At 40.6% G+C, this 26,452-nt stretch overlaps 1 protein-coding gene across 1 annotated transcript in view; it reads left to right on the top strand.

The window, feature by feature from the left end:
• The window catches only part of ADAMTSL3 (ADAMTS like 3), a 2,298,702-nt gene that overhangs the window by 1,462,469 nt on the left and 809,781 nt on the right, over positions 1-26,452 (top strand). Inside the window, exons 10-11 of the mRNA XM_078684728.1 lie at positions 14,085-14,196; positions 25,572-25,710. Of these exons, the coding sequence (XP_078540854.1) occupies positions 14,085-14,196; positions 25,572-25,710 (251 nt within the window). The remainder of the gene's footprint in view (positions 1-14,084; positions 14,197-25,571; positions 25,711-26,452) is intronic.

Raw genomic sequence — 26,452 nt, 5'->3', positions numbered from 1 at the left:
AGTAAGCATATTTTCTATGTAATACACATTTAGGAGATAACAATAGATTACATTTAGTGAAGGTCTTCACTACCATTCACTTTCTATTCAAATTATCACATTAATAAACTTTATTTCTTTCACAATACCCTTGGAACACTTGGTGTTTCAAGGTTATTGAATTATTAAGCTGGTGATGTTGTTCTAACCACATGTTTCTTGAAGAATATTTAGTTCACTCCACAGGCATATGTTTTTAATATTTGATTGTATTAGTCATTTTGCTTTTTAAATATGTTAACTTATGTTATAGTAGTTTGTAACATGCACAGCTATCAGAGTGATGAAAAGCAAAAATAGGGAGACAGGTTAATTAAAAAGGAAGCTCTTCAATCTTTTTCTGAAGATCTTTGGCTCCTAAAGGTGAAGTAAGTCAAGTGGAAGTTGGTTCCAGGCCACCACCACCATATACGAAAGGGGACTGCCACCCATCCTTTTTCGGCAGAACCTGAGAGTACCAGCCAACAGCAATGTGGAAGAGTCAAGCTGCCTGGAAGGGGTATAAAACTGGAAATGCTTTCTCAGATCCAACCGGCCAATCCCATGGAGGGTAGCATGTGCGATTACCAGGGACTTGAATTTCACACTTTCTTTTACCGGTAACCCGTGCAGGTGCAGGTTACAAAGGTGCTGCCTGATGCTGACCCTCTTGGGGAGGCTAAGAAGAGTAACTACCTGAAGCTTGTTGAAAAGAAAACCGGGGAGACCAACATGCAGTGCATTGGCATAGTTGATGCTCGAGGTGATAAGCACTCGAGTAACCGTTTCCCTTGCGGAAAGCGGGAGGATTGGCAGGAATATTTTTAGTGCTTTTAAGATGCCAAAGCACATTCAAGACAACTTGTTAATTTGAGGCCCAAAGCTCAGCTTTTCATCTAACCAAATCCTTAAGTTCTTCGCGGGTTGATTTTGTGGTAAAGGCCGAGGATACCCATCTAGCCGAAAAGAATGCCAGAACTGAGGGAGGAAGTTACCAAAGAAAAGAATCTCGGTTTTATCCTCATTACATTTCCGCTGAGCCAGTGAAATACTGCTGTCAGGCATGTTTTAACATGGGAAATGGATGACTTATTTTTATTCCAAGTGAAAAGGAGTTGAGTGTCATCGGCATATGCGATGACTATAACACCCAAGTCCTCTGCCATACGAATGAGGAGAGACACATAGATGTTGCACAACAGAGGGCTCAAGACCAAACTTTGTGGAACCCATGTCAACAGATTCTGGGTGTTGTCTGAAAAGGGAGGGATCCAGACTTGCTTAATTCGTCCCTCAAGGAAGGATTTTAACCACTTCCATACGGGCCCTATTACGCCAATATCCTAAAGACGGGCCAGGAGCAGGGCGTGCGGCATGGTATCAAACGCTGCCAGCAGGTCCAGGAGGACCAGAGCCGCCCTGCCCCCTACATCTAAAGTTTCATGAATGGCCTCAGAAATTTCCAATAAAGCAGATTCTGAGCTATAAGAGGCTCTGAAACCTGATTGGGCCAGTTAGAGAAGATCATGTTGTTCCACAAAATCAGACAACTGTTTGTTGACCTGTTTCTCACAAAGCCTAGCCACAGCTGGAAGAAGGGAAATAAGGCGATAACTGGAAGGAAGATTGGGCTCAAGTGTGGGTATTTTAAGTAAGGGGACAATCATCACCTGTTTCCAGGTGGTAGGGACATGGGCTGATGTTAAAGATATGTTGATCAGAGTGTTCATCACAGGATTAATCCATTCAGAAGTGCCGGCCAGCAGTTTTGCTGGGAACGGATCAGAAGGCGAGCCTAATTTGAAGGTGTTAAGAACTGTGAGTGAGTCCCATACCAGTATAGGTTCAATGTCTGTAAGTTTGGCAGAGGTTCACTTTTAGGGGGTTCTTCATCATCTTCATGAAATTATGCAGCCCTGAAGGTGGTCTCACAGATGCACAACAACCAAGACTGAAACATTGACTCATAACCCAACTTTTCCTTTAGTGATTGTTTAAACTAAATTCAGAACCTAGTGAGTGTTGGACTTGACATCTTTCGCGTGGTTCCTCTGACTTTTTGCCTTTACTGCCTGTATTTTTTATGCTGTGCTGGAATTCGTGTTTGCTGGCTTATAAGATTTGGGCACTTTACCACTGCTGAACAGTGTCAAAGTGCAAATGATCCCTGTGTAAACTGTTATTGCAATTGGTTCTCCCTGATTTACTGGTAAGTCCCTAGTAAAGTTCACGGAATGCGCCAAGGCCTGCAAATCAAATGCTACTAGTGGGCCTGCAGCACTGCTTTGCCACCCACCTAAGTAGTCCTGCAAATGTAACTCCGACCTGCCACTGCAGTGTCTGCATGCATAGTTTTGAACTGCCATAGCGACCTGGCAAGTGCACCCATTTGCCAGGCCCTAACCTTCCTTTTTCTTACACATATGACACCCCTCAGGTAGGCCCAGGGTACCCTAATAAGCAGGGTGCAGTGTATATGAAAGGTAGGACGTGTCCTCATAGTGAAATTCTGCCAATTACATTTTTCACTATTGACAGGCTATCTGTCCCATAGGATTACATGAGAGATACTGTGTAACATCTTACAGGTGTAATTTCCCATTGGGACAAGATAGAGGAATACAGTTTAGGCTCTCTGAACTCAGAGTTTAATAACACATCTTTAAGTAAAGAGGGTTTTTAATTTTTTTTGCAGTGACATGGGCTGGGGATGTGCAATCACTGTAGACAGCTACTGGGGGGTGAGGTTAGGCCTGGGTGGTGAACTCAGCTCCGTTCGCAGAGTTTGCAGACTTTTCTGCACTCTGCGCTCCACAGAGCTCGCTGAGTGCAGAAAACTCCGCTCTGCGTGTGCAGCTGAGTTTTTTCCCCGCTCACGCTTTTGAGCGGTAAGGTCACGAGCTTGAGCGGTAGGTTCACAAGTTTTGCAAGAGCGTGCTGCCGCTCGGGTACAATTTATACCCAAGCGGCAGGAAGACCAGCGCAAATGGCAGTTCACACTGCACTCCACCACGTTTGGAACTCTGCAGAGTTTTTTTGTCACTTTGCGGAGTTCCGCGTGCGAAACACCGCAAACTATGCCCAGGCCTGGTTGAAGTGGGCCTGGCCCTTCCTGGATGACTCCGAGCTGAGTTGAATATACCTTGGCTGCATTTAGAGTAGTGGGAGGAGTTTTCCCTGCAACTGAATAGGGCCTATCTCCCTTGCACAATGCTGTCTCCACCCCCTCTGTTCATACTGCACCAGTCAGGACAGAAATGCTTTAGACTGGGCTCAGAGACCCTTGCACAACGAAGAACAAATACAAAATGAGGTATAAGTGGTGGACCTTACACCTCAGAACTTTAGATCACTTCTGGACTCAGGAGGAACCTTTGCCAAGGAGAAGAGCTGGAGAGCAGTGAGGAGGAGTACTGTCCCTTTGCTGTGTGCTATGTGGGGCTGGCCTGCAGTTGCTGCTTCTGCCAAGGTAAGGACAAAGACCTTAGTGGAGAAACCTGCTTGAAGAAGAATCTCCAAGGGCTTGATGTGTGCTGGCTTCCTGTTCTGAAGTCTCAGGGATACAAAGACTTCAGCCCCAGCTCCCCTGAGCTCTACTGCGTAGGGTTCTGACCTGCCAGGAGGGGCCTGTTCCAGTTTGGGCTTCTGGAGGTTGTTCCCTCTGTTGGGAGCTGGAAGAAACCTAAGAGAAGCAAGAAAAACAACCTCCAACGCCACCTGCTATTCTACTGTGGCACTGCCACCTGCACCAAGGCTAAGGCCACCTCTCATGAAGTGCGTGATGCACCGCCCGGCCTTCACCGCAGCTCCGACACCCTTCGACACCTGCAGACATCTTAAGGTATTAGCATTTCTGACTGCAGGGCTCACATCAACTCTGTCATCGCCAGCGCCTGCATCTGTGATCGCTGCGGGTGACTACACAAATTTACCGATGCATCTGACTTTCCCTGTCCTGGAATTGACACATCGCCTTCTCACGGACACAACGTCTCTCCCTCCCTTGTGACAGACAGGGAGCCAGCCTCGACCTTGGCACCAACGCCTCACCTCCACAATGCCATGCATTGTCATAGAATTTGTTTTCCATGATACTGTTTGTTTAGGAGTCCATGTGAGTCAATGCCCGACGCCTCACGGTCAGCGTTGTACTTTGGATTTATTGTTGTCACGAAGTTGTAATAGCCCTAGGAGGATCTATTTGTTTTCTACAAGCTTCATTTTGAAAACAACTGTTTTGAAGTGTTATTTTACTACATATATGCTGGAATGTGTTGTTTTGGTCTTGTTGAGCTTGGATAAAGATACTTTATTTTCCTAAACTGGTGTGGTGTCTATTATGGAGTTATTACTGTATTACTGTGTGTTTTGACCACAAATACTTTACACATTGCCTTTGGAATAAGCCAGTCTGCTCGTGCCAAGCTACCATTGGGGTGAGAAGGCGTTATCTAAAGTGTGCACCACCCTTATCCTGACTAGAAGCAAGGGCCCCTACTTGAACAAAGGTATATACTCTGCCAATTAGAGACCCCCAGTTCTACCAGTGAGACAGGCTCTAAGTGTATTTTCAGAATGTGGGCTTGAAATACAGTGACAAATGGAACACTATCTTTGAAAAGTATTGCAATGATCACTGTTAGTGTAATATGAGATTGATATTCTGAACATTGCAATTTCAAGTTTGAATTTCTATATACAATTTGACAAAAATACATACACCTGCTTCTTGAAATGTATTTTCCTAATATAAAAGGTATTGTACAACTCTTAATTAAGTTGTGATGTCATTCTAAGACATCTTAATTTATCAATTCATTCATTTGTTAATTTGTTTTTGAACAACATCCCTTGATAACTTAAGAAAAGGGACATTTTCAAAACTGTAATCTAAAATCTGACTTCACCATCAGGCAGGATTTTTTTTCATTACAATTCCAAAGATACCAAACATGAAAGAATGACTTGTTACAAGTTACAGCTTAAATGTAATGCGGTATCTCAATGTTATCCTATGGGAGAGGTAGACCTTACAGTAGTTGTGAACATATGTGTTAGTTTCTTATTACCTGGACATGTTAAACTTAAACTGTTCAAATCTAATGCATCTTGCACTGGGGTCTGTTTAGGGCCTACCTTAGGGGTGACCTATATATATATAACAGGGATTTTAGGCAATCGGTTTATTTTGCCTAATGGAAATGTTAGTTTAAAACTACACACACTGGCTGCAACGGCAGGCCTGATACGTTTTAAGGGGCTACTTAAGTGGGTGGCACAATAAATGCTGCAGGTCCACTTGTAGCATTCAATTTACCAGCCCTGGGCATATGGTATATCGGGTTATTAGGGTCTTAACAAGTAAATTAAATATGCCAACAAGGAGTAAGCCAGTGTTAACATGTTTTAGAGAGTGAGCACAAGCACATTAGCACTGGTTAGCAGTGGTACAGTGCACAGAGTCCTAAGGCAAACAAAAACAAATTCAGCAAAGCAGGAAGGGAAATGGCAAAATGTTTGGGGGAACACCCCCCCAGCTCCCCAAGGCTGCCAGTTCTAATAGTAACTGATAGGATTTTAATTTAACATATCATTAGTATTGTAGCCACAAAAGTGAATGTTATTTAAACTTAAATGTTCTTATTTCAAGCATATATAGCGGTCACATTAGGTGGCGGCATATTTTCTTTTTTTTTCTTATTTTTTTTGTAGCATAGACTTGCAATAAAAACAATCCATTCACTAGTTTGCTAAGGCTACACCTACTGACTTTGCTAATGCTTGTCTTAAAGTTTCATTTCTGTATAAGAGTGTCTTTCGCTTTGGATCTGTAATGGCAATTCACACCCAAGGGACCATATCACAGAATAGAACGTAAATTATTGCTGTACAGGCCACTAAGCTGTGGAATGCTACCCCAGGAACCCAGAATATCCCACAATCACCATTTCTTCTGAAAGTGATTAAAGGTTTATCTCATTCTCACTCACTCAAATGTATTAACTATTGTAGCATTTAATAATTGGCCAAGTGAGTGCCTAGAGATCCTGAGATGAGTACCAGATGCATAAATATTGAATAGCTGTGGGGAGGCATATGAGAGAAAAAGAAAAGAGAGAATGGAAGAGAGAGAAAAGTAAAAGGTGAAAAGTAAAAAAGGGTAAGAGAAGAAATGAAAGACTTTTGATCAGAGATCAAAAATATTGAAAAGGCTATTTAAAATAGAAATAAAGACAAGAAAAATATAACAAATATTATATATTTCTGTGATTAAATCCTGGACCGTTCACAATTTAAACATTATTGCCAATTCCTATGAAGTCTATGTCAGCCAATATGTCCCTCAGTCTAGGTATATATATCCCCACTTTGAGTTGAGAACCATTTATGTGGATACACAGCACACATTATTGTTGAATTAAGACACATCTTTACTCAATGGCCCAGAACATTCAATTGAAATGCATACTGTTAATTTAATAGATTCAACTCCAAAAGTAAATTGAGCAGAATTAATATTTTTCCAATGTAAACACACACACACACACACACACACACACACACATATCTATGTATGTGTGTATTCCTATGATATATACATTCAATACTAAACTGTTTTGTTAACAATATTACTCGTTATGTAAGAAATTGGGTTTTTTGGTTGGCTTAGGTATACAATCAAGCAAAAGGAGCCCTAGAGGGAGAAAAAAGAGGCCGCCCCCCACTCAATAAATATTCAACAACAAGGGCCTCTCCCACCTCACACCTATTATCATTGAACCACTAGCAGAGTTATGTGGCACTTTATGCTGCTGCACTATATGTGTTCCTTAACACTAATCTATTAGGTCATGGTGTGTTCTTACTTTCAAATAATTTTTTATATATAAAAGAACACCCAGGTCTGGTCCCACTCTCAAAATATATAAATAAAGTGCGCAAAGAGAGAGTACCTCACGGTAGCAACACCCAAGGGGGTTCCTGGCAAACAATTGCCAGTTTACCCACTTCTCATCATCGGCCACTCTCTCTTTGTGTTGTGAGTAAAGGAGAAAGGAAAAAACACTGATAGTGATTACCTAACTAATATTAGTGTAGTGCATAAATAGTGAGCAAAACCTATATGTCCACTAATTCAAACAAAGATAAAACAGAAAATGTGTGCACCTAGAACCCCTATGATAGCCAAAACTAAACGACTATCCCTACTAAAATGTGGTAAGACTTGCTGGCTTTATCACCTTATTCTGATGCTGCAAGGCTTCCCAATTGAAAATGGTTCCTAATATACCATATATTTTTACTCCGTGCCGACATGTTTCATTGCTATAAACTTCAGCAACTTCATCAGGGCAAACTTGGGGTTCTGTTTTCAATCTTTACTATAGTTGGTTCACAGAACCTGATGGCTGCCAGTTACTGCATACCTGCAACCATCAAAAGCATCAGACCCCGTGTCAATAAATCACGAGTCTTCTGGTGGCCCAATAAATGTCTGGCCCCCAACGCCGAGTCCTCTCGGCCAAGACCGCTGCTGGTAAATGTCTCACAGGTATAATTCCACACACCCCTAATTATAATTTCTCATGTCCCTAATTTACACTCCTTAGGAGCTTGCCACAATCTCCATGCAGGTCATATGTTAAAGGTTATGACTAATGCCCCATCGAAAATGTTTCTGCATGGTTTCTGGGGACACTCCACAAAACTTGATGTTTGTCCAAGTCAGAAAATCTTATAGTACTCATTCAAATCATGGTATATCTATTTAATGTGAGTTCGTGGTCCACAACTTACCTCAGGCAATCAGATTTGCTAAAAACATCTAATGCTGGTTAAATTGCTATCACTCGTGCATCATGAAGAGTAAAATGACCAAAATGTTGTAAAGGGTTGAAAGTACATGCAAAGATTATTTTAAGAAAGATTTTCAGTGGAACACTCCCACAAATATGACTGTTTCATTGGAGTTGACTGGAGTTTAGTTAGCTCAAAGGGCTCCCTGAAACTTGCAGACAGCTGGAGATGCTGCAGATATATGGATGAACTTTAGCTTTCAACTATAGTTAACTGTGGATATTATCTGAACCCAGTGATGACTTAACTATGTCTTGTCATCTTGGAATTTTCAGTTGCTGCATTTCCAGGACATTTTGGGAGTGCATTGGAGTACCTGACCTCTGGTTTGCCTTCGTTTCAGTGTTTCAACTGTTACTGTTGGCTTCAGTAAGGAACACAAATGTCATTAATTAATTTAGAAAATTTCTAAAGTGCTATACCTGTTCACAACCTCTTCATAGCATTGCAACAGAAAGGAAAAAAACATGAGAATAAAGTTTCTGAAAACATGAGACCTAGCTTACAGTGTGACTCCTAGGAAGAATGCCTATATCAATGCTCTTGTGCTCGCTCTGAAGATGTTTGAAAACTTGGTTTTTGTGTAGTTTCAGAAACTGAATGTAACAGGCTACTATTCAAAGTCAAGAATTAAAGCTTTTATGAGGTGTCATACCCTAGCCCCTAAATGATCTTTCACCATTCTTTGTGTTTTGAAGGTGAATTGTAGGATCCTAGGAGCTATGAAAAAACACATTTGCCTGGTTTCAACATCGCAGCAAATTGACCAATTGTTGCCTGGATATGCTTTGTGATTAATGCACAACATGATTATAAACCTGATCTTGAGATTAATTGAACATGAACATGATCTTGAGATTAATTGAACATGATCTTGAGATTAATTGATAACCAATCAAGAGTTTTCAGGAGTTGCATACTATGGTCTTATTTCTTTAAGCATAGGTATATTTTGGCTACCTACTTTTGCACAGGCACTCTTTGCAGTTTGTTATTGTCTATTTGGGAGTTTGAGATTTTTCCAAAGGTTGGGGAGTTGGATGTTTTTTCCCTTGACCACAGAGCTGATTTGCAGTGTCAAGTGAAGATTTATGTCAAACTGATTGTATCCTTCTGACTTGTTAGAATGAAGAGGACTGTGTAGAATTGTTGGAGGGTCTTTTAAAAGGTGACTATGAGCACTCCCATTTTACAATTAGCTGATTTCTTCTCTATCCATTATGAGGTAATTTTCCTTCATCCTGAGGTAGACATGATGTAGCACTCCGTAATACTAGCAAGATTCTCCACTCATTTCTGTAAACAGATGTGTATATTGGTATCATCTGCATACATATAAAAGTTTACCTGATAGTGAACTAGTGCTTAAGCTAAAGGAAATACATAAACTTTGCAGAGTCGTTTAGAAAGGGAGATCTCTTAAGGGTCTCTGATTACATTGTATGGCACATATGAGACTGGTGAGCCCATAAGCATTTTTTTAAACTGGATATAAAGAAAGGATAGAGTAAATGCATTTAAAAGCTGAGCATGAATTTCCCAAGCGTTCTTTAGGCCTACTTTCCAGACTGTATAGTCTACTGAGTGGTAGGCAGCTGAGATGTCAAGAAATGTCAGAAGCACGTTTAGATCATCAGGGGGAAAGGGAGCTCTGAAATTTGCCAACACTGAATTCGTGCCTTGAGAATTTCTGAATCCAGACAGGTCATCATGCACTCTTACAGTTTTAAGTTACGTGCATTATGGCATAGCAACCCTATGCTTAAATATCCATTTAATGGAGCCCACCCGTGTGTTCAAACACCTAATGCTACTTTGGGCCACTAGCCATTTTCATTATGTTCTAAGCAACCAAAAGGCAAAATATCATATAAATGGATGAACATATTTTCATTTCAGTTAAAAAATTGCTATGTGCCTAGAGACTACTGGACATGGCTTTACAATGTGCACTGTGGGCTGAGGCACCAGACTGGTTGAAAGTAGTGTGAAGTTGAAGGCCACTCCCTGGTCCAGAGTCTATTAAACATGATTGAAGGCACTTTGCAGAGGGCTACAACGTCATGGACAAAATTCATACCTTGTTCCCAGTGGATATGTTGGTCCAAGTCCAAACTGTAAGACATGAAAGCAAAACAGTCACTGAAAAAGTTTGTTAAAGCAGCTTTGGGTGTTTGTGAAAAACCAAAAATACTTACAAAAATCGCTATTCTTTTAAAAAGATACAGGTAAAGTGATGTCATGTTTATAATTGAAAGCCTAAAACTCTGTGACATTTTCCAGTTATGTTTGGTTAAGCAACCAGATCTCCCTAAAATGCACCGCTCACGATCTTGAGAATTATGCCAAATTTGAGGTCAGAAATGGCCTCTTTAATTATGTCTCGAATTATGTCACATATCAAATGGGCTTGAGAGGTTATTAGATAACTTCACTGTTTTTATGAAGCAGCTCAATCTGAGCATTACCTTTTCAAAATCGTTCACAATGTCACCCAGGCCAACGACTACTAAAAACCATAGCTACAACAAAGGGGCAGAGCCCGTTGAGACGGTTGAGTTGTTTACGTATTTGGGGTTATCTTTTGCTAAAGCATTGAATTGGGGCATACACACACTGTGAGATGGCATCAATGTTCCATGGCTATTGAGGCTGCATTTAGGTGTGCGGAGGGCCTAGGAAACAAACCGCTAAAAAAAATGCTCAAAACAGAAGTTTAAATGTATATCAGTGGCATCATATAGAGCAGGCATTTGGGGTTATTCAGAAAGAAGAGGACCACAGAGAGTGGAAAATCGCTTCCTGCTGAAACTCCTAGCAGCACCGCAGAGCTTTGAGCCCCATATATGGAGGACTTACTATAAATACGCCCATTGTTGCAGGAGGTGTCAGTTCGGCCTAGCTTTGCGAGCATCATGAGGCCCTTTATTTGTGAGGGCCTAGCCTTAGAGAGAGCACTCTCTATTCCACGGCTCTTTTACATTATAAGACCCAATGTGATCTGGATGTGCTGGATATATTTTTTAAACCTGATCCAATTAATCCCAAAAACTAAAGAAGATATCAAAAAGAGGTTCCTTAGCTATCAGGAGAATGTGAAATAAAGTGCGAACTATGCAAACCCACTATAAGTAACTACTATGTCATTGTGACCTTCATGACATTAGAGCCCTCCCTGTATTTTGAAACAGATCTGGAACTTGGATTTTACTTAACGCAGGTCAGATGTAATACTATTTACTTTTTTTTAAATTTGATTTCCTTTGTGTGGTACTTGGTCCGAGGACCACCCTTTTTGTTCTTGTGACAACCATTCTGCTCAGAGCACATTGCACTTCATGCTTTTTTGCAAGTTTTACTCAGCCCAAAAGAATCTCTTGCTAGAACCAATTGTGATCAGTCTAAATGTGAATCGGTCCAAATCAGCCATTAACCGATTACAATAGCTTAGCTCTGAGGCAGTTGTACATTTTATTCAAAATGCTATACAAATCAGGAAAGGCAGCTGAAATTGAGTATTCGTTTGATGCATGCATTACTGGTTTCTAGCTCATGTATTAATTTTAGGAAATATAATGAGGACATGTTTTATACTGATGTATACTTGTTTTCTTTTATGACCAGACGAGCAGAATAAAGAGTTTATTGAATAATTGATTAATGTCACATATCAATTCACCATTGACTTCATCAAGTACATTACTGAATCTACTAATTATGACTTTTTTTACATCTGCTGACTGGTGGAGTAAAGTAAAATTAATATTTCTATTACATCCATGATTTTCAATGGCAATACACAGTACCTACTGGGTTCAGGTTAAGGCCTACGGCCAAACCCTGTGTGCACTCTCGCCATCCCCAGTACCTGATGGGCATGGCCTCCATTCTCATCAGGTACTGGAAAGGGATTGTGACATTCAGCTATGACCTATGACCAATATTCAGCTTTCAGTGGGTACTGAGGGCATTGTATGGTCTTCGTCGGTGTCCAGTGTACAATTCAGCTACATTCAGTAACCACTAGGATCAAAATGTGGCTTTTAGATATTACATTTGCTCATTACTCTAATTGTTACTGCACAATAGTTGTGGTCTCTGGCCATACTCTACACAGACTTCCCTGTCCACACTACCTTTGGACTCTCATTGCAGGAATTTGCCTACCTGCATCACTGGGTGTGCATAGTCGTTGCCAATGATGTTCTGTGTTTCACTTAACAGTAATTCCCCATGGGGAATTTGAAAAGATAATACAACCTTCAGTCTGCCTAATCTGCAATCAGCCTTGAAAAATCTAACTTTAGAGGCCATATTTTATCAAATTTGTGTTGACTCACCATATAAAGTCAAAATTATGAGTAATGTAAGACAAGCTTTTATCTTTGTCACACAATAACAGTAAGCATAGTCTCCCCATCTGAGAGACACACAGCTGATTTTGTACAGCAGCTCCCAACATAAACTTGGTTTGCCTAACTAATGAAGTACTTAAGATTGCAAGTATGTGGAATATTAATTATACATGGGACTCCCTTGTGCCTGGACAAAGTTATGTTTCTGTGATCAGTACTGATGAGGGAAACATTTGTTAGTGGTTATTTCTACTATTTCCAGGCTGCAATGCTAAACCTGGAATGATAAAATGCATTTCTCCTAATCTAACTCAACAGGCATGTTGGAAAGTGTCAAAGGCTTTGCAACTTTTATAATTCAACAGGAGTGGCATTGGAGCAAATACTATGTTTAAAAATGTAGCTTACAAAAAAAAGATATTTGAGCTGGATAAATCTAGAGTGATGCTGGTGTTATGTGTTCTTGCAGAAGGAGCCGCACTCCACATAAAATGAGGGAACTGCTCAGAGATCCCAAATCTGATTTGCATAATTTATGCTCTGTGCAAAACAAAAATTGGTTGTAGGTAATAATTCACTCCTCTATGAGTGCCAACAGGGGAATATTTATTAAGGCATGAACAATCCATAACCCAGCTTCCTCGCCTATTACTGGTGGAATTTTTGGTTGTATTTGACTATGTAGTGCTCTGCTTTCTTTTGGCTGGGTTTACGCTATAGAAATACCATACACGTATATAAATATAAACGTACAAGACTTTTAGTCATATTTTTATTGGCATTGACAAATGAAAAGGAACATTACAAATGGCCAGGTTATAATCAACTCATCATAGTTAAATGAAAGTATTTTTGGAAGTTGCCATTCCAATTAATGTCATAATAATATTTTGCATCCACTCCATGTGTCTGGGAACTGCTTCAACTGATGCAAAGTGGCCGTGAATACTGGCGGGAAAATCCTAGTTAATCCAACCAAGTAAGACAATGTGATGTAGATGATGGTGATTGATGCAATTTCTACCCTAACAATTTAATTGTAATAAGCAACCCCATCTTAAACTGATTTCAAGGGAGTTTTCTGAAACTGAAGAAATTAATAAATTTATGGTGGAATTCTGAAAGTCTCTGCTACTGAGGTAGTCAAATAGCATACTAAGAAGTGATCTGTATTTCAGCATATCCCCGTTCAGAGCACTGAATTGGGGGATTAATGGAAATGGCGAAAATATATTTAGTCATTTATGAATAGCACATCTATCCCATTTGTTTTTCTGGAATTCATAGCGAGGATGTTTAAGGAGCATCCTATTATGCCTATGAATCAAGGTCAAAAATAGTCAAATGTAATTATCAAATTTAGCAGAAGCTATTTCATAATATTCCCACTGAATCCACAACCCATGTCTATGATCAGAACGTATGGTGAGGGTAGTAGATTTGAAAACAGAACTTAGATATATGGTCCTAGCTACAAGGCCATCCTTCGACTCAGGGAATATTACATGGATTTGTCTCCGAGCACACAGCAGCTGCAAAGATTTTATTACTAAAATACCCTTGGGCGTAGGGGAAAACGTACTGCCATAGTTGATGCACAGAGTTCTTATTGCCTTAGGTGTACTCCTCATTCTTCACCTACCTCTGGGTGATGGAGCACCCAGAATGGCAGGAGCATTCTCACGTACTGCAAAAGATGTGCAAATGGTAGGTTGAAAATGTTGCTCAGAATTAATCTTATTTAGATTTAAATTCAGGTGATCCAAAAAGAAGGTAGGACGTGTATAAAGACATGTTGACACTAGATGTATGTCTGAACATATTAACAAAGATGTTTACTGAAATCCTTTTCAGACCCGGTACGTTGCTCCAAAAGACAGCCTAGTTCAGTTCTTCTTCTACCAACCGATCAGCCATCAATGGAGGCAAACAGATTTCTTTCCATGTACAGTCACATGCGGGGGAGGTGAGTGTTGTAATTTTAGTATAAGTTACATCTGTGATGTTATTGCTGCAAATGTGGAACATAAAATTCTGCTTCATTGTCAATTATTAATAATGTCACTTTTGTTATTTTCTCTTTCTTTCCATAAAATCATGTTTGATACGACTGGTGTATGTGGTAGAAGTAATGTAGTTAGCAAGAGACAGTTTCTAAGAGCGTTGAACTCTGAAATATAGCAAACGTCACAAACTATGATGGCTGTGTGTCTGAAAATCCAGGTTTTATGTTATTTTTGATTTAAAAATTGCTGTTTCCACGATGTTATTTACTCTAGCTTTAAATTATGAGTTTATGATATTTTATGTTTTTTGTTCACATAAATACATAATCTGAAAAGCTTGTGTCGAGAGAGCTATGGCACTTATCAGGTAAACTAATATCGGTTGTTTAGAACATGTCACATGTTATAATGAATGTTGCAGTGTTTAGCACGTCCCCTTAAACCGTTCTTTTATCTAGTGCAGGTTTCCGTCAATGTATCTTTTTCTGATTTGATTTGTTTTCATCTATTAATACAGATTTTCCATGTCTACAATCATTGACTTTCAAACTCATTGTATTCTAAAATATTAATAGATACAATTTTATGGTTAGCAATTGTTATATTTTACTTTACGTTCTTCCTCACTTTCTCCAGTTCTGATTCTGACATTTTATTAACATGTATCTGATTTTCAAGTGAATAGAATCTGAAAAAAATTGTTCCCTACCCATGTTAGTCTTAGATTTAGCCTACCCATTTTCTTGCTAACTTGCATACAGTTTACAGTGTCACACACACAAATTTAAATGTTTCAGTTTGTCAAGTGGAAAATTAATACTAATTTTCCACTACAGTTCGCCCGCAGTTTCCGAGCTGCACAATTTAATTTAGGACTTTGAAATAACGTACCTCTTTTAAGAATGGCAGCAAGAGAATTACAAATTCTCATTTCCAAATTACTGACTTATTCCAGATTTTGTACTTCAAGAACTAAGAGTTATTGATGCATGCTCAATGCTGAAACACTCATTGGTGATCTGAGATCACGTTATCTAACCCAACATCTTTCTATTTCAGAAAGCGATTTGAGAAATCTTTCTGTCTCGGATTTCTTGCATGATCATCCATCTGCAGGTGTAGAGACCGGGGAGCTGTAGTTTGTATGGTCCTGCTTGACAATGCAGCTTTTGCCAAACAATTATGTGAGCATCACTAGAGAGGGGCTTTGGCTCTGCCCACATGTTGGGAGCCAGGGGTACATGTTTTGATTGGGAAGTTGTGTGCTTCCACAAAAAAGTGTTTGCCCGCCAGGCAGCTGTAATAATTGTGTTTATTTATTTAGCTGCCTGAGCATGAACTTTCAGGGGCACACACATGCCTTTGCAATGCTGTTAAATTGTCCTAAATCATTTGATAATTTAGAGTGTTTGTCTTTCCCTGGCAGCAGCCCAGATGGGAGGAGAGCAGCCATAAGGTGTTGCAGTCCCAGCATCCTCCTCTTCCAATATTAACTTTAGACTTTAGAGGGCAGATTTGTGTTTGAGAACAGTATGGGATACTGAGGGCTACACTAAAAGAACTTTCAGAGTAGTACTGAAAGAGGGGCTTAAACTATCAACATCTTGTTTCCTGAGTACAGGATTTGATTGGGTTGAATGTGTCTGCTTTCACTAAAAGCCTGCTTGCATTGCAGTGTTTGGCTTGCACCAAAGCTTATACTGGATTTAGTTGGTTATAGTGGCCAGCCAATGAACATGGCTACAGGCCTGATCGATTTATTATGAAATGTTATGATAAAGGCACTAGATCTGACATATTTATTGTGAAAAGCATGTGCTGAATTCAATAGACTTTAATATAGAGTAATAACAACTGACACTTAAATGCCTAACAATAGGTAGTTACATTGAATCTCACAGATTAGCATAGTAGGCAATGATTATTGTGTCGATCACCCTGTAATGCAAACCATGGATAGAAGGTTTGCTCTGTCAGAATCCTTCTTAAGCCACTTTAGGAGAAACCGTATTTAGCCAATGGTAATTTTTTTTGGGTCATTTTATGACAGTGTGCCCTTTAGTTGCATTGTGGAAACGTTTACACTCAAAAGTGCAGGTCTGAGTTTATTATGACAAGCTATAGGCTTGTTTAGGACAATTGAAAATGTTATGCCCTGTGACAAAGGTCTGGCAGGAGGTCTTATTCTGAAGATCATTTGTTAAAGCCAGTAAGGCTGTAACAGTTGGCTGCTATCACATTGCGTGACAGGCTATAGACACATTTTTGGTTACATGTAATCTCACAGATTACTGTAATAGGGAAAGGTTTTGGTGTTGGTGTTTTGGTGTTGGCCTCCCACTCTGACAGGTTATTGGACTTTTCACTGTGATGATTCTTGTGAGACCCTGTTGAGAGGGTTTGTATATTGTTTTGCACACTGTATTTTCCTACATAGTTGTAATTGTATAGATGCATGCCTTATGTTTGCTGGTTTATATACACTTGCATAGCACAGTGTTGGGTAAAATATAAAGCCAATGGTAAACGCTTCATGGGTTTATTGGTAAAAGTAATGCCAGATTTCATAGGTTTGATCTGTTTATTATGTAACGTTATAAGAAAGTCAGATTGTCTGACCGATTTATTGTGAAAGCATGTGTTAAAGACAACGGGCTTTTAAGGATGTATTGTTCCACTGTGCCAAAGCCTCTCGGGTAGTATTTTGTGTGGAATTTCAAAGAATACCTTAAAAGACAAGAGTTTTGGTTTTGGTGATTCACCCGAACAAACCGTGGGAATGGGAGATATGCACAAAAGTACATTTTTTTTCAGTCTCTCTTTAGAGAGCTAATATTTTGCTTTGCCAACTGTAATTTTGGTATACATTTGTATTTTTATGACTGTATGCCCGATAGTTGGTTTATAGAAAGTTTACACCTACTACAGTAGGCTTGAGTTGGTTATAGTGACATACCAATGATAAAGGCTATAGGCCTGATTATTATGCAATGTTACGATAAAGGCAGTAGGCCTGGCATATTGTGAAAAGTATATGGTAAAGTCAATAAACATTTAAGGATGAATCGGTGTTATGCTGAATTAAAACCAACAGGTAGTTTTTCTTCTTACACGGAATCAAACTGATTAACTCAGTAGGCAAGGGTTTTGGGGTTTTCTACCCCCTCTGACAAGCCAAATTTATAGAAAATGTGCACTGTGAGAATTCTTAATTTGCACTTTTAGTAGAGATATTACTTTGCTTTGCCAACTGTAATTTTGTATACAATTGCAATTTCATGACTGTATGCCTGATGGTTGTCTTATGCGAAAGCTAATGTTCAGTACAGTAGGCTTGAGTTGTTTATGGTGACAATATACCAGCAATAGGCTTAATTGGTGTGCAGGAAAATATTATGCCGGATGGCGTAGGTCTGGCCGGTGTATTATGAAAAATTATTACAAAGGCAGCAGGCCTGGCTTATCTATTGTAAAAACATATAGTAAATCGAATAGGCCTTTAATAGAAGATTGTTGTAACATTATATTACAGCATGTATAAATATATTTGGTTAAATGTAATCTCTCAGATTATCATAGTAGCCAAGAGTTTCGGTGTTGGTTACTCACTCTGACAAACCCAGGGAGCAGAATCTCACTCTGCCGATTCTTTTTAGGCCCTGTTGAGAGGAGATGTATATTGCTTTGCCAGCTGTAAGTCTGTACATATTTGTAATTTTACGACAGGATGCATGATGTTTTTTATGCAAACTTCAGTAGTCATGTATTATATATAGTATCAAGCCATTGATAAAGGTTGGAGGCCTGATCAAAATGTTAAATTCTTTATTGTACAGTTATTAAAAAAAGTTACAATATACAATACAATATAACGATAAATAAGAATACTTTCCTATGCGGGCTATTGTACAAAGAAATACAAATTTTAAAACAACCGTTAATTAAAAAGATAAAAACACAGGTATTCTTGGTATTCTAATGAATTCGGAAGCAGATTCTAAATTAGCCAGTGCAAATTCAAGGTTCAAAAAGTTTAAGCTTGTGTTAGCTTTTCAGTATGTTTTTTTTTCAAAGTTAATAACATATTTAATTATTCAACAAATGAATTGTGGATCCGCTGAGTCCAACCCATGTAATATCGCTGAGCGGCATGTGCGAGTTCCTTTTTCGTTGAACTTTACCCTTAGTAGGCTCCGACGATCACAATCCAATACTGGTCAAATGCAGATCAGGTGGATGATATCTTGTACTGCAGCACCACATAGGTTACAATCCTGGAGGCCTGATCAGTTCACTGGGAAAAGTTATGGCAGATTCTTTAGGTGTGGCCTGTTTCTAAGGAAAAGTTATGACAAAGCAAGCAAGTAGGTCTTACGTATTTATTGTTAAGAGTGTGTGTTCAAGGCAATAGGATTTTAAGGGTTAATTTTTACTGTGCTAAAGCCTAGCGGTCGGTATTTTGTTACAATGAATCTCACATGCAACTTTAGTAGGCAGGAGTTTTGGTATTAACCACCCACCCAAACAACCTGTGGGAATAGATAAATTGCACTATGGTATTCCTGATTCGGCAATATTACTAGGGATTTTATGTTGCCTTGACAACTACATTTTGTAAATATTTGTAATTATATTATTGTACACCTAATGGTTGCATTCAGTGAAGGCTTATAATCAACGTAGCAGGTCTGAGTTGTCTATGGTGACAATACTATGATAACAGCCAGAGGACTAATTAGTTCACTAGGAAAGAATACGGCAGATGCCATTGATTTGATTGGTATGAAATGTTCATATTCTTTCTTAGCGAACCAATATTATGTGAAATTAATTGTAACAAAATACCTTCCGCTAGGCTTTAGCACAGTAACAATTCAACCTAAAATCCTGTTCAGACAACATCTGTCATTGACTCTCTTGTACTGTGACTGATGGCATTTTCTAATCACATGCACATCCATCTGAAATTGATTATGCTTCAGTGTAAAGGCAGTTGGTCAGCCCTTAAGTTTTCAATTTTCTCTTTTGCTTCTCTTTTTATTTGAATATTTCTTACAACATTACTACTGCTCTCCAGGCAGTGCTTACAGCTTATTTAATCTGCAGTGCACTGCATCCCATGTGGCCACTTGCTCTAAACCAGCACACTGTGATGAAATACCATTGCCCAAAGTGTATTATTGGTTTATCATTTCAAGATGATCAACATGTTGGTGCTAAATATGGCAACCATGCTGGAACTTCAAAACAAAGATAGACTATTGACACTACAGCCGCAACATGTACAACCACTGCTATGTTTAATTTTGTCATTGCAAGCATATGTTCACTCTGTTTAGGTAGCTGCATGTTTTTCTTTTTTTCAATATGTATGTTTTAAATGTATTTTGCATGTTATTGAATTTGTGTGTTTTATTCAAATTGTGTCAGAGGATGAATGGAAAAATGAGTCGATGGATGAAAGGATGCATGAGTGCAAAGATGAGTAGAAAATGTATGACAAACTATTGAGTGCCTAAACCCATCAGTGACATAAGAAAGCCAGACCAATTTGCATTGACAATGCCTTATGAAAACTGGAGCTGTATCTTGAATGGATGTGCAGACTTTATCACCTGTTTTAAAGGCAGTGCACTGTCTAAAGCAGATCCACCTAAGTCGGAAATTCTTCAAATTAATGCATTTGCTTGAGAAAACAGCTCAGAAATGGGAAAGGCCAACACACTCCTTGCAGAAGTAGGTAAAACAAGTGTATAATACAGAATTCTCTTGGTGTTCATATAAACACAGCAATACAGTTTTGATGTCCAGATAGGTTTTACCACTAGAAACAGGGTTGGAGCAAAAGCCTGTTGAGCAAGCCAGAAAACCTTAGTCCACAATGGATTTGAATGGAAAAGATTGGATTATTAGTTCTGTTTAATTGTAATCATTTGAAGCACATTCAGGTAACACCTGATGACATACAAAAGTAGAATTTGTCAATGGTAATTTCTACTATTCTAATCACATTATCGAGGCTTATAATGTTCTGTACTGCGGCTGCTGTATCAGATGGAATTCCACTGGCTCCACTTCATGGCCTGCATTATCTTAAAAACCAGCTGCATCATGTATAAAACCTTCTCAACCAGCAACCCTGCCTATGTGGATGACAAACTCACCATCTCCAGTAGCTCTAGTTACACCCACAGTCAGGAAGCCATCAGACTGGAGACAAAAAGTGCAAAAAACAAGGCCACAGGCCTTCTCCAGCCATGCTCCTAGAATCTCAAACAACATCTCTGTATCCATCATGAGTACCCTAGCCCTGCTCCAATTAATGAAAGAGCTGAAGATGCACCTCTTTAGTGAACATTGCTTCACAAATTACTAAGGGGCCGATTACGATGTCGAGCGAAACTTTCAGCCGACACGACTCAGAATTGGGACCTACTGACTCACGGTTGGCAGTTCCGCCCACCCGATTACGATGTGACCGAACACTGCTCGTCGAATTCCCATTGTTTCCTATGGAAGTTTGTGTTCTGCCCGACAACTGCCATAACACAGGTTCCTATGAGGATATGGGGTGTGTATAGAAAACCCTGTACCCTGTTGCGGGCACCCCACAGTGCCTGCCACACAGATAGGGTTTTACAGGAGGCCCCTTAGATACGCCCTCGGCCATCAACTCGAGGCTGCGGGACTAGGGGGCCCTGCCAGGGTCCCCCAATGCCACGTTCGAAAGCCTTTTCGTGTCAGACAGGCCAACGTGGAAAGGCTGTTGGAAATCGACATCATAACCCCGAGGTTGGAAACGCTGTCCTTATGGGTGTACAATGCGATTCTGACTGACACAAACCCTCCGAGAACTTGTTGGAACCAATTCAGAATGACCCCGCGGTTTGCCTTCCGACTGCAAACATCGTAATCGGTCAGGCGGATTCTAAACAGACCGAGATGGTTGGAAGGGCTCTGACACGGTCAAGGAGAACCCGACTGTTGGGAGGAGACTTTCCGCCCGATATCGTAATCGGCCCCTAACTGTCCATTTCTGCTCCCAGAACCCTGCTGTTTGTTCAACCACTTGTTGAATATATCTTTGCCTATGACCCTCTGAAGTGCTTCCCTGCCACTCCACAATATGACATACATACGTTTATACATCGGTACTCCTTTGGATATTCTTGGGCTGTTGGTTTTCTACATTGTTTATTTTGAAGCTGCTAAATAGTTTGTGCTTGTGTGAATAAAGTGTTGTTCTGTCATACACTATTTATTTTGTTCACAGCTTTGATAAGAACGTTGTTAACAAGGGCAAAAAGAATTCTCTATTCTAAATATCAGCAATGTCAATCAAAAATGTTATTGAATAAAAATTTCCCCGAATCTTATTTCTATTTTTATTATGTTGCTACCATCATCCACCTGCATAAGAAGTGACCTCACTGAATGTTCTATCATCCTTCTGGACAACAAGTGACATAACTGGTTTTCCGATCCAAACCATCTTTAAAAGAAGAAGTCAAGTAAGATGACTTCAATTCCCATCACCCATCATAACGAGACATGACACCACTGGATCTCTCATCATCCACCTGCACGGGAAGTGACATCACTGATCTCCCATTTTCCTGCTGAAACCATCTTTAATATAAGAAGCCAAGCAAGAGAATTTCATCACATTACCCTGCACTCCTCTCCCCTCAGAGGACCTACTTCATAGCAGCTGCCACACAGACGCACAGCAGATGCACAAAGTGGGCATGGCGCACCAGAGGCAAGATTGTCTGCGCTCGTTTGGGCCTTGATAGTGCCTTGTACTATGAACCCTAGTCGCAACCACCACTCAGCGATACTCTGTACCACTGCTTAGGTCAATAGACCCTGGACACTGTTCCCCCATCTGCTGCTGTGCCATACAACACAATAGGACCTTTAACTTGCACACACTGCCGGTTATCTGACAGCTGCCCACCCTCACCCCCATGTAAATACTAACAAAGCCTTCAACACCCCCTCTCAACACACACGCCACACAAGCATCAACAACGTATACACCCCCACCCTATACCTCCGCCACAGAAAACCTGCACATCAACACCCACTCACATGCCTGCTTTTCAACACATGATTGCTCAGTAGACACATAACTGAAATATGGGACATACTGAGCAGCAACATACCCAACATCCTCTTCATCACAGAGACTTGGCTCAACACCTCATCTGCTTCTGACATTGCCATGACAATCCCAGCTGGCGCCAAGATAACTCAACATGACTGCCTTCACAAGCTAGGAGAAGGACTCACTGTCATCTACAAGGAATCCATCAAATGCACACCATCCACAGAGAATGGCAACCCATTCATGGAACACCTGCACTTCAAGCTGCAAATCTCTGAAAACTTCTCCCTGAATGGAACCCTCACCTACTGACCACCCGGACCATGAGCCATTTTAACCAACCTCATCACTGAGTTTTTTGCTCCGCTCACCATCGACTCCAGAATCTACATTCTCCTTGGTGACCTCAACTTTCACCAGGAAAACCAAAATGACCCTTTTCCCACAGCTCTCCTCGAAAGATTAGGCAACCTCAGACTCACCCAGCCTGTCTCAGAGTCAACAAAAACTGCAGGACACACACTGGACCCCCACCTTCACTGCAAGCAACAGCATCAAAAACAACTCCCCCACACTGGTCACATGTACTCACCTTCTCAATCATCCACTTCCAAATCAACACAAATCAAGCCCACCCCCCTACCAGGTTCAATATTCTAAAATGAAGCTAGGGAAAAATCATAGAAGCAGACTGTCTCAGTGCCCTCAGCACAGATCAAACTAGCCCCTCAGACAAGTTGACAAGGACATGACTGTACAGACTCCCTCACACCTATCAACCCTAACAAGCATAATAGATTAAACAAGCAGGCCAACTGGTATACAGAAAATCTCTGAGGCTCAAATGACACTGCAAACAAATAGAAATGAAATGGAAACCCAGCCTTGATACCACCGACAGAACTACCTACAAAGCTGCACTCAGACGCTCTCACCAGCAATTAAGAGCCACAAACACGCACTAATGCACCTCATCAAAAGAAGCTCTTGTGACTGCAAGGAGAGCTTCTCAATCGTTAAGGATTTCAGCTCTCCCTCAACCACTTTCAACAACTCCACCACAACCTATTCAACTTCTTCCACAACAAAATCGCAAACAGCAACTTCGCACACCAGCCTTACCCTAAAGAACTCATTGCTAACCTACCCACCACCAACCAAGACGACCACCTGACCAAATGGACAACCCTCACCAGAAATGACACAGCAGCAATCATGCAGACCATCCACTCAAGGAGCCCCAATGAACCCATGCTGCCATGACTTTTACTACCTGGGAACATCACATCATCAACACCTCAATCACATCTGCCACTTCCCAGATGAATGGAAACTTGCAGAAATCAAAGCCCTCTTCAAGAAGCCCCCAGCATTATCCAAATCATTTAAGAAACTTTCAAACCTACTCCCCTATCCAACCATAGTGATTGAGTAGGCCATCAACAAGCAACTCACAACCCACTTCAAACTTCACCATCTGCTAGGCAACACTCATTCAGGATTCCAAAACAACCACAGCACTGAAACAGCAGTCATTTTAGCCACTGACCACATTTGAATCATCATGGTCCAAGGAGAAACAGCGGCCCTCATCATTCTCGACTTCTCCACAGCCTTTAACACTGTCTCCATTAACACTATTATCGAAAGACTCCGCAAGATTGGCATACAAGGATAGGCTGTCAAATGGATCTGTTTGTTCCTCACTGGAGGAACCCAAAGAGTCAGGCTGCCACCCTTCACATCAGAGACCAAGAAACTCCTTATGCGGAGTCCCATAAGGATCGTCCCTCAGCCCCACCCTTTTTAACATATACTTGATACTGCTCACCATCATCTGATCACAAGACATCATCGTCATTTCCTATGCTGATGACACCCAACTCATCCTCTCCCTGACAGATAAGACAACCACTACTAGAACCAGCTTCACTAACTGCATGACCATGGTATCAGACCGGATGCAAACCAACTGCCTGAACCTCAGCTCTGACAAGACAGAAGTATTGGTCTTTGAGAGCAAGACCCCCCCAATGGGACTTCACTTGGTAGGTGTCAAAGCTAGGACCAGCACCCACAATTCATGCAAGAAGTTTAGGGACCATCCAAGATGAGAAGCTGAATATGACAGCTCAAGTAAACACAAAGTGCACCTACTCCTTCCACATTCTATGCATGTTGCAAAAGATCTTCCGATGGTTGTCTCGGTACCATCACACAAGCACTCATTGTGAGCAGGCTAGACTATAGCAACACTCTCTAAGCCAGAATCTTCAAAAAACTCCTATACAGACTCTAAGCCATCCAGAACACTGCTGCAAGACTCACTTCCCTGGCTCCCCATTCAAAAGCACAGCTAATTCAAACTTCTCAAGCACACAAACAAAGCCCTACACAACACAGGACCAGAAGACCAAAACAGCCTCATACACTTTCCGCAACCCACCAGACACCTACGCTCTGCCTTTCTCTCAATCGTTGACATTCCTTGCATCTGCAAAAGCACATCTGGAGGTCACTCATTCTTCCACATCGGACCCAGGACATGGAAGGACCTCCTTCAACACATTATGGCCTCCTCCTCTCTTCTTGAGCTCCAGAAGAAGCTGAAGACCTGGTTCTTCGGATAAGAACCTTGGGGACCACACATCTACACACCTGACCAAGTGCCTAGATACCCTCTTGGGTGATTTGTGCGCTTTACAACTTAACATAACATAACTATTGCAGCGTTAGAACCAGACACTTGATGGCAATAATGGTCCGACTATAATTTGTCCCTTGTCATTGAATAACTGTGTCTCATATTGTGTTGTGTATGTAAAATATAGGCAGACAAACATATTGTAAACATCAGTGGCCCAGGACAGAAATAGTCAAATGTACGCTTGTAAGCAGTGAATTTGATTTACATTGCAAATTGAGGCGTCCCTACTTTAAACACTGTGACGGTGGGCCAAGGGGGAGTGTTGAAGACCCATTTAACCCACATCAAAGCTGTTTTTTTACTACCAAATGGTGATTAAGGGAGTTATTGCTTGTATTAGGGTGCATTAGGGTACTTGACATGCTTGCCTCATCAATGAGTGCAGATTTTGTGGAGTGTGTCAAAATTTGTTGGAGAATCTATCACATAATGAAGTAATAAAAAATGTTGTGTAAAAGTATGAGTTATCACAGTAGTATCAAATTATCTTCAATGTTTGCTTTTCCAATCGTTATCAGGATACCAGCTAAACTCAGCCGAGTGTGTTGACATCCGTCTAAACCGTGTGGTACCCGACCACTACTGCCAGTACTACCCCGAAAATAAGAAACCGAAACCAAAGCTGAAGGAGTGTAACATGGAGCTCTGTCCTTCCAGGTGCGTGGGTGTCTTCGTCCGTGTGTGACATTATAAATGCTCACGTTGCAAAGATGTATAAATGGAGTTAACATGAAATAGTAAAATAGCTACGGTAAAACCGACAATTACAGGCATGTCTGAAGTTTTTCTGAGGCAGGAGTCACCAAACTGAAGTCAGATCCTTTGTATGATGAGAACCTGTTTCAAAGTATCATAAAATGCTCTGTATAACAAGCATTTGCAATGCAATAGGTCTCGCATTTACACAAGTTTAACCTATTGACATTGTAAATGACAATGCCTTTTATTTGTTTTAAAAACTGAAACAAAAATAAAAGGCATTGTTATTTGCAATGTCAATAGCTCAAACTCGTGTAAATGCGAGACCTATTGCATTGCAAATGCTTGTCCTCTCTTCCTCAGGCTCCTTTATCCTCACCCACTTACTCTCTTCGGATCCCTGTGGCTCCTACATTTTTCCACCTTCCTTTTCCAATCACGGTAGGTAGCGTAGGCAGACTACCGCAAACCTGTCTCACCACATGTGCACAACCGCTTCAAAAAAGATATGTTTAAGTGCCGCGGATGGTAGGCCAATCCTTCAGTGTTTCATTTTTAACCTTTATAACTTCCCTTCCATATCTTTTCTTTTTCCTATTTTTCAGTTTTAGAGCACACTACAGATCAGTGGTGCTAATGGGCCACTTATATGCCGATCATTTAATCTGCAGTGCTCTGCCCCACATTCAGCCACCTCCTT

The sequence above is a fragment of the Lissotriton helveticus genome, chromosome 3_2 (assembly GCF_964261635.1).
Source record: "Lissotriton helveticus chromosome 3_2, aLisHel1.1, whole genome shotgun sequence".
Taxonomy (NCBI): domain Eukaryota; kingdom Metazoa; phylum Chordata; class Amphibia; order Caudata; family Salamandridae; genus Lissotriton; species Lissotriton helveticus.
This window is presented reverse-complemented; position numbering and strand designations above follow the sequence as displayed.